General features: G+C 44.8%; 1 protein-coding gene across 1 annotated transcript in view; it reads right to left on the minus strand.

The window, feature by feature from the left end:
• Positions 1–9,847: 9,847 nt before the first annotated feature.
• Positions 9,848–16,651, minus strand: part of LOC310823922 (tripartite motif-containing protein 16-like) — a gene marked incomplete at its 5' end in the record, with an annotated part of 11,714 nt that continues 4,910 nt past the window's right edge. The window contains 2 exons of the mRNA XM_083696863.1: positions 9,848–10,935; positions 12,199–12,264. Of these exons, the coding sequence (XP_083552989.1) occupies positions 10,382–10,935; positions 12,199–12,264 (620 nt within the window). The 3' untranslated portion in view covers positions 9,848–10,381. The remainder of the gene's footprint in view (positions 10,936–12,198; positions 12,265–16,651) is intronic.

The raw sequence follows: 16,651 nt of genomic DNA on the forward strand, positions 1-16,651 counted from the left end.
TCTAGTTGGACCTCGTAGTGATAACGGTTTAACTGATACTGAAGTAGGTCACCATATTAATGTTTGACTGTATAATTCTTACTCAGGGATGATTACTGAAGTAGGCCATCATACTAATGTTTGACTGTATAATTCTAACTCAGAAATGATTTCTGAGGTAGGCCACCATACTAATGTTTGACTGTATAATTCCTACTCAGAGATGATTGCTGAAGTAGGCCACCATACTAATGTTTTACTGTATAATTCATGTGTGCTAATGAAAATTGTATACCATATGTACTAGATGCTAACTTTGAGAAAGGCCTAGATTTTTATGTTACGAAAATAGAAAAGAATTGCATAAGTCCACAATAAGAAGTGGCCTTGAGTCCAGTTTGAGCAGGAGAGTGATAAGTATGTCTAGTAGACATAACAACAGGTGCCCTTAGGCCCATGACTAAGCATGGATGCGAACTCAGGGTGATGTAATGAATTAGATAGAATTCTAGGCTTGACTGAGAACTAGATCGAATTCTATGCCTGACGAAATGAACTAGATAAGAAAGGGTGGGGGTAAAGGAAAGCCCCATTGCAAGATTACAAAAAGAGCTCACTGGAGCAGTACAACAGACTTTCCCCACTGCGGAGCGTAACACCTGAAGGACCGGAGCAGGACTGAGTGTGTTGAAGACTACCCCAAAGTGGATACTGGAGATTTCATACCCTAGCTCCCGAGCAGTTCTCCGTGACCGGAGCTCACACTATGATTAAATTCTGACTTCAGGACTCGCCACTCGAGTACAACGGAGGACCTTGGCGGACCTTTGTTTGTATAACAACAGCTCTGGCGGATAGAAGAACCGGCTTCGCTCTGATCAAGTGACACTGGGGCTTCTCTAAATTTCTCAGGCAGAGTAGGGACAGACTGATATTTTTTATTTCTTTCAAATTTTTATCATATTTTGAATACTAGCATTTTACCATTTAATCACTCTGCCTGTAATGCTGCAATGTCTTAAGCCATCATTAAAGAATTTAACCTGCATTTAAGGAACAGTTTTCTCAATTTTAATTCTTAAATGTTTTTTAGTCATTCCATCCCTCATAAGCCTTTTTACCTCCTCCTGGTAACATAAAATATTATAGACTACTGTGCATAATACATTTTAGGATCTGAAGGGTTATATCTGGCCCCTTATTACCTCCTTTGGGTAAATTATCCTTACCGATAAACCCTTTATCCGCAACCACACCAACTGGCACTCATATCAGATTAGAGCGGTCGTTAACCATAGAGACTACCCACTTCTGCGTACAGTTTTTAGGATTGGGGTGATTTTTCAGTTCAGCTGAGGTGGGTAGAGGAAGATATGGGGGGAACTATGGGATGTAGACCGTTAACAGCGGAGTGAATCTAATCGACACCAACCTACATAGGACCAGTCAGCATCTGACAGGGTAACACCCCTCAGGCTGAGGATCCATAACCTGTTATCTGAGGGTTGGTCGGGGGTTCTGTACAGAGCCTAAATTCCCGGGAGACAAAGGAGGATTCCACCGTCAAGTGTGAGAACCAATTATGCACTGGGAATTGTGACACTTTTTCCGTACCTCCAAGATCCATTCTCCAAACAAGGATATGTAAGTTCTTGTTTTCTATGTGAAAACCCAAACCATTGTATTTTCTATACTTTCTTCCCTTTTTAGTTTCCTTGTTTGTATTTAAATCCTGTTTCAGATGAGTATATAGGTTTCTCAGCCAGTATTTCCCACTAGTTTTTGTAAAGTTTTATATTGTCAGTGTCTAAACTTATTGTGTTGAGTAATTTATATGAATATGTGTGCCTTGGTTTTGTTGTCTTAAACAAAAACACTACTATGATCCTGAGGGTAACACTGGCTACATTGCATGGAGGATCAAGACGGTTCAACGCAACACCTCTGCTGGCTCCCGGGGTCATTCAAAGACAGTTATTCACGATGGTCCAAAAACCAGACGAGAATCTTTGTTAGCCTGTGAACAGCTATTTGGTGAGGAGTGCAGGGAGGCGATATCTACAATCAGACATTCAACTGATGAATCTGTGGTCAGAGACAAAATGAGAGTGACTTTCGAGTATCGACAGAAGATGGTCCATGATGAGGATGCATCATCATCAGTCCTGGATGTGTTCCTTCGTTTCCTTGATGTAGCTTTGGTAGTAGTTTCAGTATTTGACCCCACCATTTCCCTTTGTCATCTATACTTAAATCTGTATCAAAATATTGTCTCCTTGTTTTTAGATCGACCAGGATTTCTCCATGATGTTTGGTGACGAAGTGTCTCAGAAGTTCCTGGCAAAGTGGTCAACATTCTTCAAGCCAAAAGTCATCGCAGACTGCAAGACTCTTCCACCAAATCAGTACATTGTTGAGCTGCTGTCAGGAACTGAACCTCAACCTGAGGACAACCACGGTCAGTATACAGTCATGAGAAAAAATTAGGACACCCTATGAAAACTGTCTTCTTCAACATATTCAAACATATGGACATTTGATATTCATTTGAACAACATTGAAAAATTGAGGTAATATAACTAAACAAATACAACTGAAACAAATTATTTAAAAAATTATTGGTAAAATGTAATTAATAGAAATGCAATCTTCTTGTGAGGAAAAAGTTAGGACACCCCTACATTTAGTTCCACTTAAAATGCCTAAAATTATAATAAAGAGCACCACATCAGGTGCAAATGATTAGAACATCGTTACAGAGGATTTTGGAGGAGCCTGTCCTATTTAAACCTCAGATATTTAGTTTGGTTTGCTCTTGATTGTTGAAGTGAGTTGCATCACCATGGCGAGATCAAAAGAGCTCTCTGAGGCCTTCAGAAGAAAAATTGTAGATGCATATGAGTCTGGGAAGGGATATAAAAAGATCTCCAAACTATTCGAAATTGGCCATTCCACTGTCCGGAAAATAATTTACAAGTGGAGAACATTTAAAACCACCACCAACATGGCCAGGTCAGGCCGCCCAAGCAAGTTCAGCCTAAGAGCTGACCGAAAGATGCTTAAAGAAGTCTCCAACAATCCCAGAATGTCATCACGAGACCTACAGGTATCTCTTGCCACAATTGATGTCAAAGTACATGCATCCACCATAAGAAAGAGACTGAACAAGTTTGCATTACATGGGAGGTGTGCAAGGAGGAAACCCCTGCTGTCAAACAAAAACATCAGGTCAAGACTAAAGTTTGCCAGAGAACACCTAGAGAAAGACCAGAACTTCTGGAACAATGTGCTTTGGACAGATGAATCCAAAGTTGAACTATTTGGGCACAGTAAGAGTAGACATGTTTGGCGCAAAACCAAGACAGCATTTGAGAACAAGAACCTCATACCAACTGTGAAGCATGGGGGTGGAAATGTCATGGTTTGGGGCTGCTTTTCTGCAGCAGGGCCTGGTCAGCTCACCATCATAGAATCCACTATGAATTTTGTATTGTATCAGAGGGTGCTTGAGGAAAATGTGAGACCATCTGTTCGAAAGTTGAAGCTGAAGCAGATGTGGACCATGCAACATGACAATGACCCAAAACATTCCAGTAAATCTACCAAGGAATGACTCAAGAAAAATAAATTGAGAGTTCTGGAATGGTGAAGTCAAAGCCCGGATCTTAATCTTATTGAGATGCTGTGGATTGATTTGAAACTGGCTGTGCATGCAAGACACCCCTCGAACATCACACAGCTGAAAGAATTCTGCAAGGAGGAGTGGGAAAAACTTTCTCCCAATTGATGTCAGAGACCTGTAGACAGTTATAAGAAACGTCTAATTGAGGTTATTTCAGCCAAGAGGGGCAATACTAGCTATTAGGGCATAGGGTGTCCTAACTTTTTCCTCAGTAGGAATTGGCATTATTGTTAATTTTTCGTTAAATAAATGATTACAAAGTTACATTTTCATAGTTTTTTGTTCAATTACATCCCCTTTATCTATAGACATTGTTAGAAAGAAGATAACATATTGATATGTCCATATTTTTAAGAGAATAACTTAATATTTTGGGGGGGTGTCCTAACTTTTTCTCATGACTGTAGATGGTTTTGTATTTCCAAAAAATATCATTAGTGTTCATTAGTGTCTAATTTCATTCTTTTGTGATGTCTTTAGGATGGGACAGTGATATGTCGTCAATCCTTTTGCTGCTGCATCTGCTCCCTCCGACCTCAAGAGGCCAGAAAAAAACAGCCAAGATCAGTCCAGCTCAAGCAGCCAGCCATCTTGTGAGATATCTTAAAGTATGCAAAAGTTCATTTTTAAACCTCAGATGTGCGTTTTGAGGTGCAGATTACTTTGGAATTCTGAGACATACATCATCTCATTTTGTTCATTCCATCTGTAAATAAGCTGTGATGAAACGCTTGGTGATAAAAAACCATGCAAAGAGTTTAATTTTCATATTTACTTTGTCCCTTTTCTGACCTACAGGAAGGAGCCAGTGTGACTACCTTCCTTGAGACTGCTGACACAAAACAACCATTCCTCCTCTGCATCGGTGAGCAAAGGAATGATATCCAACGGTTCTACCTTGTTATCAACCGAAAACCGATACCATGCAAGGCACATACATCAGTGGCAGCTTTTGATGAACTGTTCAAAACTCACTACGTCTTCAGTCTTTCATAAGACAAAGCTCTTTGTAATTTCTACACATTTATCCAAACCACAATTTACAACATCGATATCAGAAGAGCAAAGGAGAGCCCACGTGTTAAAGAACTTAGAGCAAGACTGCTGCAGCGAGAGGACTGCATTTATAAACAGCCTTCAAGATGTTCACATGTTTTGAATGTAAAGCGCACCACAAAAATTGTTTGGTTCTTTGTCACCATCTAAAATTTCAACATGGTCTATATCCTGGCAAAACTTTACGTTTAAAATGTGGAGAGCTAGGTTGTCCATTATCATGTTGTACTACAAGTGGCTTCCGAAAGCACCACAACAAGGTGCATAGTCACAGCATGGATCAAGAGGTTGATACTAATCAGTATCTAATACATCTTGCAGCTCTATTCTACACTGAAGATCTGAAGACATATGGTTTTGATGTGATACTAAAGCCTCTTATTGATGACCTGAAAATCTTAGAAACCGAAGGAATACAGCTTCCTTGTTTTGAACAACCATTGTTTGGCTCAGTTATTCAAGTAACAGGAGATAATCTGGCTTTAAATAGCACATTTCTGTAGGTTTTGTTTAATGAGTAAGGAAGAAGTGCAATCTGTATTTACTGAGAATCATCCTGGGTTAATTTTCCGTTCCAAAGAGGGTCATACTGAACATTGTAGGGCACTAAATAAAAATCCTGAACTGCGGTCATTATATGGTGTTAAAAAGTCATGTGTGCTCAATTCATTAGAGTATTTCCATAACACTCATAACTATGCTGTTGATATAATGCATGATTTGCTAGAGGGTGTGGTACAGTATGAACTTAAGCTGGTTTTTGAGTACCTTGTTAAACAGGCCTATGTCTCTTTGAACTCATTGTCAGACAGGATACAGAGCTTTAATTACGGTTACACAGAACATAAAAACAAACCAAGTGGGTTAAAGATGGATGATAAGAGCAAACACCTGGGTCAGAATGCCGTCCAGTCATGGTGTCTTCTGCGCAACACTCCACTTATATTGGGTGATGTCATTGAAAGGGATAACAGTCACTACACCATAACTGATGGGATGATATCTTACTTGAAACATCTGATCTGTGATCACCATACTCTGTTCAAAGCATTGTTTCCCGACAAGAAGTTGATCCCCAAGCACCATTTGATGATACCCTATCTGAGATGCATACAAAAAAATGGCCCTCTTATCCATATGTGGTGCATGCGATTTGAAGCCAAACACACATTTTTCTAAAGATGTGGTAAAGATTTCAAAAATCTCACCAAATCATTGGTGAACCAGCATCAGCGCCAATTGGCGTTTCAATTTGAAAATTATTTTTTTAGATTATTTAAATTTGGTCCTACAACATCAAAAACAATCAGCACCTTGCAAGGTGGGGAAGAACTTAGTCAGACATTATATTTAGAAGCATGTTCAAGTGTTTCAAGCACCAACTGGGTCAGAAATGATGGTACTGAGTACCAGGTTGATTTGTTCATATGCACTGGATGTACCAATGATCTCCCTGCTTTCAAAAAGATCTGTGAAATTATTATATACGGAGAGCGTGCTTTCATAATAGCCTGTAATGTAGAAACAATGTACTATGATGACCACTTTAATGCCTACTGTATAGAAGACCAAATGGATGAGTTTTCTGTTATCTGCGTGGATGAACTGACTCACTTCAAACCATTTGACAAGCAGTGCTCTAATGAGAATAGTCACAAAGCATACATAGTGCCCTATTCTTATATGTAGAAAAGTTCTCAGTAAATACAGATTGCACTTCTGTCACAAAGTTGTCGCAGTGAAGTTGTTACATTATTTTTCATTTTTTATTTTGAATAAATAAGCCTCAAAGTCTAGTACTATTCTGCGACATACATCATCTAATTTTGTTCATTCCATCTGTAAATATGATGTGATGAAATGCTTAGTAATAAAACCATGCATATTCACTGTATACCTTGGCTTACCGACAGAAGGTGGCCAGTGTGACGTGTACATTTAAGTTGTCTTTGTTTTGTCTGCCATTTATCTTCTATTTATCTGCCATCAAGATCTGGATGATAACAAAATAAAACATGTTTTTTATAAAGCAATCAACTTGTATGTCATTCTTATTTTTAATTGGTTTATCTCCGAATTATTGAAATATTTAAATGTTTTATTTTAATTGTATAGTAGCATATTTTGACTTTATAGTGTTAATGAGGCAACTCCTTTTATAGAAATTCAAATCACACTGAGAGAGTTAATTTCTAACACTAAGCACTGGAGTTGAAAACATGTAACACTGGTAAATGTTAACCAGTGTTAAATTTCAACTATAGAAAGAGTTGATATTAACTCTATTATAGTGGAAACATGGCAACACTTTCAAAATTGTTAAATTCACTCTGTGGGGAGTGGACCCCTCCAGACACTTTAAAAGTGTTGAAATTAACTCTATTAGAGTTAATTTGAGTCTGTCGATTTTGCTGTGTTGTGAATCAACTACTAGTGATTCAACTACTAGTGATGATTAAACTACTAATGATTCAACTACTAGTGATTCAACTACTAGTGATTCAACTACTAGTGATTCAACTACTAATGATTCAACTACTAGTGATTCAACTACTAGTGATTCAACTACTAGTGATTCGACTACTAGTGATGATTCAACTACTAGTGATTCGACTACTAGTGATGATTCAACTACTAGTGATTCAACTACTAGTGATGATTCAACTGCTAGTGATTCAACTACTAGTGATTCAACTACTAGTTATTCAACTACTGTCTCCCGGCAGTCAGGCCCTGTACAGGTGCCCCGGACCAACCCTCTGACTAACAGGTATGGACCTCAGCCTGCAGGGTCTTACCCTGTAAGCTACTTCCTAACAGGTCCGGTGTAGGTTGGTGTCGATTAGACTCACTCCGCTTGTTAACAGTCTACGTCCCATAGTTCCTCCATTGACTTCCTTTACCCACTTCAGTTGAACTGAAAACTCCCCCGAAAACCGTACACAGAAGTGGGTAACCTCTATGGTTAACGACTGCTCTAATCTTATATGAGTGCAAGTTGGTGTGGTTGCGGAAAGGTGTTTATCAGTAAGTACAATTTACCCAAAGGACGTAATGATGGGCTAGATATAACCATTCAGATCCTATGATGAAATATGCACAGTAATCTATAACCTTTTATGTCACCAGGAGGAGGTAAAAATATTATGATGGATGGAATAGTTCAATAAAAATAACATTTTAAAAATTGAGTTTAGAAAACTGTTACTTTAAATGCAGGTTAGATTGTTTAATAATGGCTTAAAGCATTACAGCATAGCTAAGTTATCATAAAAATGGGTTACAGACAGAGTATTAAAATATGAAAATGATGAAAATATAAAAATTATAAAAATTATAAAATAATAAAATCTCTACCTCTATCCCTCCTCTGCCTAATCTACTTGTCTGTGAAATTTAGAGAAGTCCCAGTTCCTCTCCGTCGAGTGAAGCCGGTTCCTCTTTCCGCCACGGCTGTGGTAAAGAGCCGGTGTTATGCTCCCCTGGCTGAGGGACTCTGATTCCCGCAGAGTGTCTCAGCTTTGCCCCCTAAAACTGCTCTACCGTTCTCAGCTTTTCCTCTAAGTCTGTTCTTCCTCAAAGAAAGGTCCGCCAGGTCCTCTGTTGCAATCCAGTGGCGAGTCCATTAGTCAGGATTTGATCAAAGTGTGAACTCCGGCCACGGAGAACTTCTCGGGCACTAGACTATGAGAGCTCCAGTTCCACCCCGGGGTAAGGTATCCAACACACTCCGTCCTGCTCCGGTTCTTCAGGTTTTAACTATGAGAGCTCCAGTTCCACCCCGGGGTAAGGTATCCAACACACTCCTTCCTGCTCCGGTTCTTCAGCTCTTTTTATACTCTGCTTTTGATCCAAAACTCCTCCCATATGACATCCTCGCTGTTTACTAACAGAGCCAAGATTCCTCACACATGATCCTCTCTGTTTACTAACAGAGCCAAGATTCCTCACACGTGATCCTCTCTGTTTACTAACAGACCCAAGATTCCTCCCACGTGATCCTCTCTGTTTACTAATAGACCCAAGATTCCTCACACGTGATCCTCTCTGTTTACTAACAGACCCAAGATTCCTCCCACGTGATCCTCTCTGTTTACTAACAGAGCCAAGATTCCTCCCACGTGATCCTCTCTGTTTACTAACAGAGCCAAGATTCCTCCCACGTGACATCTTCTTTGTCTACAAACAGAGCGGTGTTTTACCCTTTGAGTGATTAGCTAGAACCGTGGCTAAGCTAAGCTAGTAGCTAAGTAGCTTCCTTCTAAAGTAAATAAGGAAGTGCTTTTGGGGAAGTCCTTTTAAGGAAGTTTCTCTGTGCCTCAACTCTCAGTGTTACAAAACCTCATCAACATCAATACAATACATCCAAACAGTAATACAGTATAGCAATCAAATATCATAGATCAAAACCAGTAAATCACTCTATACTTCACATTGTTACACTTAATCATTGTTATCATTCTCATACTTGATTATGGACACAGTAGTACTTTTTGTTGGGGATTCCCACCACCTGACCTACTTCACCCCGTAGGCCCTATATAATATCCCCTTTTATGCAATAATAAAACTCTGTATCATCAAAATAAACGTCAGTAATATAGTATCATACATCAGTAATCATCCCTGAGTAAGATTACACAATCAAACATTGGTATTCTTCTATTCTTAGTACTTTCATCGGTAGCATGCCGTCATCATAATGAGGCCTAAGCAGACATGTTGACACGGGGTCATACACTCACACTCTAGTTCCTCTTAAGCAGTTATGCAGTCACACCTATTTGAATCAACTTATCATTCATAAGCAGTTATACAGTTACACATATTTGAGGGATAGATGGAAGATAAAATGTGTTTCAGGAACATCCTCAGCCGCGGTGTCCCTCGTCAGGTCGGGCCCCCGGCTGCTAAGCTTTTTCTCTTTCTAGCAGTGTCATGGTGATTCACCAAGGTTGCTCTCAAACCTCGGGCCGATCCTGCCGTGCTTAACTGGGGAACGTTGGGAATGGTGTTCAGGCCGGGGAAAGGCCGTACTAGACTCACCCTCGGTGACACAACTCAAACACCCAATCTAACAAACTCTTATATACACATACAGACAGGAGAAGGAACAACATGTACGTTGGATAGAGAGACAGGTGAAGGAATCTATGGAAAGTGAATTACAGAACATGTCCATGTTGTACTGACAGAGAAGGAGAGCTGTCTTCACATCCACTCCCTGCTATCTTACACACAGCAACGTAATCCAGCATCACAACTCAAACACCCAATCTAACCAACTCTTATATACATACAGACACTCTCTCCTGTGTTATTCTCAGAGTTCATCATCAGTCTGATTTGATCATCTTATCATTCATCTGGATTGTTTCACTGTCAGTTGCATTTCCATAAAAAAAAACTAAAAAACATGTAAGCTTCTGTTTTTTGTCACTCAATTACAGTCTATTTTACTATCAGAAGCATTTAATTTAATAATATATATATACAGTACACCCTACACCCTACACACTAAACAATACACCCTCCACACTACACCCTACACCCTACACCCTACACACTGGGAGAGGGAACATCTGTACATCCAACATCTCAGTGAAAACACACCACCATCCATCTGCATCATGTTCTGATCCGTCATCTTTGAGCCTTTGGTGTTCAGTGTGATCTCCCTGATACTAGTTTACACAGGGTCACTGAACAGCCATAGCCCCAAAGATGAAACCCTGGGTAGAGGGGCTCAGTGAATGTGGAGTGGAATGTGTGCAGGAGGGTCCGTGTGTCAGAGGAGACGCTGTAGAAGGACAGAGTGCCGGCCGGCCAGTCCAGATACACTCCTACTCTGTGGGAGCCAGAGGAGGGGACAGGTATGTCAGTCCTCTTCTCATTGTGCCAGGCGAAGTAACTGTCATCAGAGCAGATCAGACTCCAGGACTTGTCATTGAATCCCAACATACAGTCATAACCCCTCCCTCTCCTGCTGATTCCTTTATATGTCACTCCTATACGAGCCCCTCCCCCACTCCACTCTACCTCCCAGTAACAGCGCCCAGTCAGACCCTCTCTACACAGCACCTGTGGCCAGATCTCAAATCTCTCTGGGTGATCAGGATACGGCTGCTTCTCTCTCCCCAGTGTCACCTTTCTGTTCTCCTCAGACAGAGAGAGGTCTCTGTGTGCTGTGTTTGGGTCCAGTGTGAGCTCACAGGCATCTGGGAGAAGAGCAGAGGGAGGAAGGGAGGGAGGGAGAAAGAGAGAGAGAGGAGAGAGAGAGAGGGGGACGGAGGAAGAGAAAGAGAGAGAGTGATGGAGGGAGAGAGAGAGAGGAGAGAGAAAGAGAGAGAGAGGAGAGGGGAGAGAGAGAGAGAGAGAGAGAGGGGGAGAGAGAGAGAGAAAGAGAGGAGAGAGAGAAAAAGAGGAGAGAGAGAGAGAAAGAGGAGGAAGAGAGAGGGGGACAGAGGAAGAGAAAGAGAGAAAGGGATGGAGGGAGAGAGAGAGAAGAGAGAGAGGAAGAGAGAGAGGGAGAATAAGAGAGAGAGGAGGAAGAGAGAGGGGGACGGAGGAAGAGAAAGAGAGAGAGAGAGAGAGAGAGAGAGGGGAGAGAGGAGAGGGGGGAGAGAGTGGGACAGAGGAAGAGAGAGAGGGACGGAGGAAGAGAGAGAGAGAGGAGAGAGAGAGAGAGGGGAGAGAGGAGAGGGGGGAGAGAGTGGGACAGAGGAAGAGAGAGAGAGAGAGGGAGAGAGAGAGGGGAGAGAGAGAGATAGAGAGAAGGAACAGAGAGGGGGATGGAGGAAGAGAAAGAGAGAGGGATGGAGGGAGGGAGAGAGAGAGAGGAGAGAGAAAGAGAGAGGGAGAGAGAGAGGAGGAAGATAGAGAGAGACGGAGGAAGAGAAAGAGAGAGAGGGAGGGAGGGAGAGAGAGAGAGAGGAGAGAGAGAGAGAGAGTGAGGAGAGAGAGAGAGAGAGAGGAGGAAGATAGAGAGAGAGAGACGGAGGAAGAGAAAGAGAGAGAGGGAGGGAAGGAGAGAGAGAGAGGAGAGAGAGAGAGAGAGAGAGAGGGGACGGAGGAAGAGAAAGAGAGAGAGGGATGGAGGGAGAGAGAGAGGGATGGAGGGAGAGAGAGAGAGGAGAAAGAAAGAGAGAGGGAGAGAGAGAGAGAGAAAGGAGGAAGAGAGAGGGGGACGGAGGAAGATAAAAAGAGAGAGGGATGGAGGGAGAGAGAGAGAGAGGGAGAGAGAGAGAGGAGAGAGAAAGAGAGAGAGAGAGGGGGGAGAGAGAGGGAGAGTCAGATATGTAGGCTGTCTTTGATGAGTCTCTCCCTCTCCTAGAGATCTCTAGTTGTGTCTCAGGGTTTGTGGAGAGGATCAATGGAGGGAGGGAGGGAGGGAGGGAGAGGAGGGAAGAACAGAGAGAGGGAGGGAGGGAGAGATAAAGAGAGAGAGAAACTGTCAGCTACTTCAGGAGAAACACACTCACATTGGAAGAACTGGTCCTGGGCTCTGGTCTTGGGCTCTGGTGGCAGGAAAACATCCACTCCATTCACTACAGACGGGAGGGAGGGAGGGAGGGAGAGAGAGAGGAAGAAAGAGGAAGGGAGGAGAGGGAGGGAGAGAGAGAGAGAGAGAGAGAGGGGAGGTAGGGGTAGAGGGAGGGAGAAAGGGAGAGGGAGGGAGGGAAAGAGGGAGAGAGAAAAGGAGGGAGGGAGGGATAGAGAGAGGAGGGAGGGAGAGAGAGAGAGGGAGGGAGGGAGAGGAGGGAGGGAGAAAGAGGGAGGGATAGAGGGAGGATGGAGGGAGGGAGAGAGGAAGAAATGAGGGAGGCAGAGAGGGAGGGATAGAGGGAGGGGGGGAGAGAGGGAGAAAGAGGGAGAGAGGGAGGGAGGGAGAGAGGGAGGGGGGGATAGAGGGGGGAAGGAGGGAGGGAGGGAGGGATAGAGGGAGGAAGGAGGGAGGCAAGAGGGAGAAAGAGTTAAGGAGAGGATAGAGGGTGAGAGGGATGAAGGAGGGAGGGAGAGAGGGAGATAGAGGAGGGAGGGAGGGAGCGAGAGAGGGAGAGGAGGAATCGAGGGAGGGAGAGTAGGAGAGAGAGGGAGGGAGGGAGAGAGAAGAGGGAGGGAGGGAGGGTGGAAGGGAGAGAGGGACGGAGAAAGTGGGAGGGAGAGGATAGAGGGAGAGAGGGAGGGATGGAGAGAGGGATTGATAGAGGGAGGGAGGGATGGAGGGTGAGAGGGAGAGAGAGGAGGGTGGGAGGGAGAGAGAAAGAGGGAGGAGGGAGGGAGGGAGAGCATAGAGGGAGGGAGAGGATAGAGGGAGGGAAAGAAGGAGAGATAGAGAGAGGGATAGAGGGAGATAGGGAGATAGGTAGGGAGAGGGGGGGGAGAGAGGGAGAGGATTGAGGGAGAGAGAGAGGAGGGATGAAGGAAGAGAGGGAGGAGGGATAGAGGGAGGGAGGAAGAGAGGGAGAGGAGGGAGGGAGGGAGGGAGAAAGAGAGAGGGAGAAGATAGAGGGAAAAAGAGGATAGAGGGAGGGAGAGAGGGAAGGAAAGAGGGAGGGAGGGATGCAGGTCGGGAGGTATAGAGGAAGGGAGGGAGTGAGGGGGGGAAAGGAAGGATAGAGGGAGAGAGGGAGGGAGAGAGGGAAAAAGGAGGTAGGAAGAGAGGGAGGGAGAGTAGTAGAGAGAGGTAGGGAGGGAGAGAGAGGCACGGAGGGAGAGCAAGAGGAGGGAGGGAGGGAGAAAAGAGAGGGGAGTGAAAGAAAGAGAGAGAGAGAAAGAGTGAGGGAGGGAGAGAGGGAGGGAGGGAGAGAGAGAGGGAAAGAGGGAGAAAGAGGGAGGGAGAGAGGAAGGGAGGGAGTGATAGAGGGTGGGAGGGAGGAATGGAGAGGAAGGATAGAGGGATGAAGGAGGGAGGGAGAGAGGGAGAGAGAGGAGGGAGGGAGGCAGAGAGGGAGGGAGAGGAGGGAGAGAGAAAAAGAAATAGGGAGGGAGAGAGGCAAGGATAGAGGGAGGAAGGAGGGAGGGAGAGAGGGAGAGATAGAGGGATTGATAGAGGGAGGAAGGAGAGAGGGAGAGAGAGGTGGGAGTGAGGGAGAAAGAGAGGGAGGGAGAGGAAGGAGGGAGGGAGGGAGAGAGGGAGGGAGAAAGAGGGAGGGAGAGGATAGAGGGAAGGATAGAGGGAGGGAGGGAAGGAGGGGGGGAAGGAGGGAGGGAGGGAGAGAATGAGAGAGAGGAGGGAGGGAGGCAGAGAAGGAGGTATAGAGGGAGGGAGAGAGAGGAGAGAGGGAGGCAAAGATGGAGGGAGAGGAGGGAGAGAGGGAGAGAGATAGGGAGGGAGAGAGGGGCAGGGAGGGAGGGAGGGAGAGGATTGAGGGAGAGAGGGAGGGATAGAGGGAGGAAGGAGGGAGGGAGAAGCAGAGAGGGAGGGACAGGAGGGAGAGAGGGGGTGAGGGAGGGAGGGAGAGGATTGAGGGAGAGAGGGAGAGAGAGTAGGGAGGGAGGAAAAGAGGGATAGAGGGAGGGATAGTGGGAAGGATAGAGGGAGGAAGAAGGGAGGGAGGGAGAGGTGGGAGGGAGGGAGAGATAGAGGGATTGATAGAGGGAGGGATGGATGGTGAGAGGGAGAGAGAGGAAGGAGGGAGAGAGAAAGAGGGAGGGAGAGGATAGAGGGAGGGATAGAGGGAGGGAAGGAGGGAGAAAGAGGAGGGAGGGAGGCAAAGAGGGAGGGAGAGAGGGAGAGGAGGGAAGGAGGGAGGGATAGAGGGAGGGAGAGAGAAAGGGAGAGAGGTGGGGGAGGGAGGGAGGGAGAGGATGGAGGGAGAGAGGTAGGTAGAGTAGCAGAGAGAGGTAGGGAGGGAGAGAGAGGCACGGAGAGCAAGAGGAGGGAGGGAGGGAGGAAAGGGAGGGAAAGAGAGAGAAAGAGGGAAGGAGGGAGAGAGTGTGGTAGGGAGGGAGGGAGGGAGGGAGGGAGAAAGGGAGGGAGGGAGAGGGAGAGAGGGGGGTAGGGAGGGAGAGAGAAAAAAAGACAGAGAAAGAGGGAAAGAGAGAGAGAGAGATTGGATGGAGAGAAGAGGTAGGGAGGGAGGGAGGGAGAGAGGGAGGGAGGGAGGGAGGGGGGGAGAGAGGGAGAGAGGGAGGGAGAGAGAGAGAGACAAAGAGAGAGAGAGACATGTATCAGTCAAGGGTTGTAAACATGGACAGGTCCCACATTGTTCTGATGGGGGGAAAAGAGAAGGCCTCACTTTGCAGGTTAACCCTTTGGGGACCAGGGGTATTTTCTCCATTTTTACATACATTTATTCTTTCTCAATTTGAAGTCACTTCCATACAAAATAATACCCAAGTGTTTCATATCAATATTTTCAGTACAAACTCAGCTTTCTTGATTGTGATAGATGTTTACCCCAACAGCACTGTGTGAAGAGGTAAGTAGGCCTAAACCTGAACATTTCGAATCCGTTTTTCAGAAATGTTTCAAATCCCATGTGAAAACATACCTTTACCCATGTGGATGAATTGTTTTGGTGCTTGAAATTCATTCATGAAGTCCTGAGCTACACAGAAATGGCATACAATATGAATAAAATACTAGACAGAATATAAAAAAGGACTTCTAATGGATCCTTGTAAACACATCTTCTCTGCTTTCTGTCTCTGTCACTGTCACTGAAATGTTTGTCAATACCGACAATGCCGACGTCACGTGTAGCGAAGAAGATGGACGTGCGAATTGACCAATCAACGACGGTAAAAGGCAGTGTCTGAGCGACTCAAGCTAGGCTGCTTCCAAATTCACCAATTACGCAGGGAGGGCCTGTACCAAGCTGTTCCTAGGTTAATAGCTCCGTCTGTAAGTGAGAGGGCATGTCACAGGAGGGCTCAGGGGATATTTAAACCATGTTTCTACGCCGGATTATCACTGAGATATTGATCAAAACATTTTGGAAACCCCTGAAAACGCAGCTGCGCGTTTGAGGTCCCGAAAGGGTTAAATAAGTAGGATTAAGGTTGCGGGTTGGGGTTCGGGTTAGGATTGGGGGTTAGGGTCTGTTGTTGGTTAGGGTTAGGGGTTTGGGGTTTGGGTCTGTTGTTGGTTGGATGTTTTCATTGATGGTTTAGTATTTCCATTAGGGTTAGGGGGTTAGAGTTTAGGGTCTGTTGTTGTTTGGATGTTTTCATTGATGGTTTAGTATTTGATAGAATAGATGTTGAATTTTATGCGACTTTAAATGTCCGACTGATGGGGAAATGGAAAGTCATAAAAAGAGGCTTTACCAAGAGGAGGGGAGACAATAGGATTTGCACCCCCTGGGGGAGTACAAAGGTTGGAGTGACCTGGGTCTGCGACGACCATTTAGTCTAAAAGCCCACAAAATGAAATCTAACGTGTTGCAGAGAACCGGTGGATCGACCTTGTTTACAAGAACATTGACCTCCGCGGTGAAACGTGGTTCTTGTCTACAAGAACATTGGCTGAGAATACCCACACTGTGTCTTCTCGTCGCGGCCTGCGCACCCTCTCACTCACCACTCTTTCTTCCTCTGTCTTAACCGCCCTACCCTCTGTTGAATCTTTCTCTCTTCTATCCACTGACGCAGCTTCCTCCACCCTCCTGTCCTCTCTTTCCTCATCCGTCGACTCTCTCTGTCCACAGATATCAAGGCCGGCACCATCCTCTCCACGCGCTCCCTGGCTGTCTGAAACCCTGCAAGCTTGATGATCTAGACCCTTATCTCTCTCTCCTCCTCAACTACACCTCATCTGCATCAGCTGGTAAAGCCTTATACTACCATCCCAAAATTCACACCTCTGTCTCTGACCCAAGAAAACTGTTCTCCACATTTTCCTCACTCCTCAACCCTCCTCCTCCCGCTCCTCCCTCCTCTCTGTCTGCCGATGACTTTGTCACCTATTTTGAAAAGAAGGTTGATGAC

The sequence above is a fragment of the Argentina silus genome (genome assembly GCF_951799395.1).
Source record: "Argentina silus genome assembly, chromosome: Y".
NCBI lineage: Eukaryota > Metazoa > Chordata > Actinopteri > Argentiniformes > Argentinidae > Argentina > Argentina silus.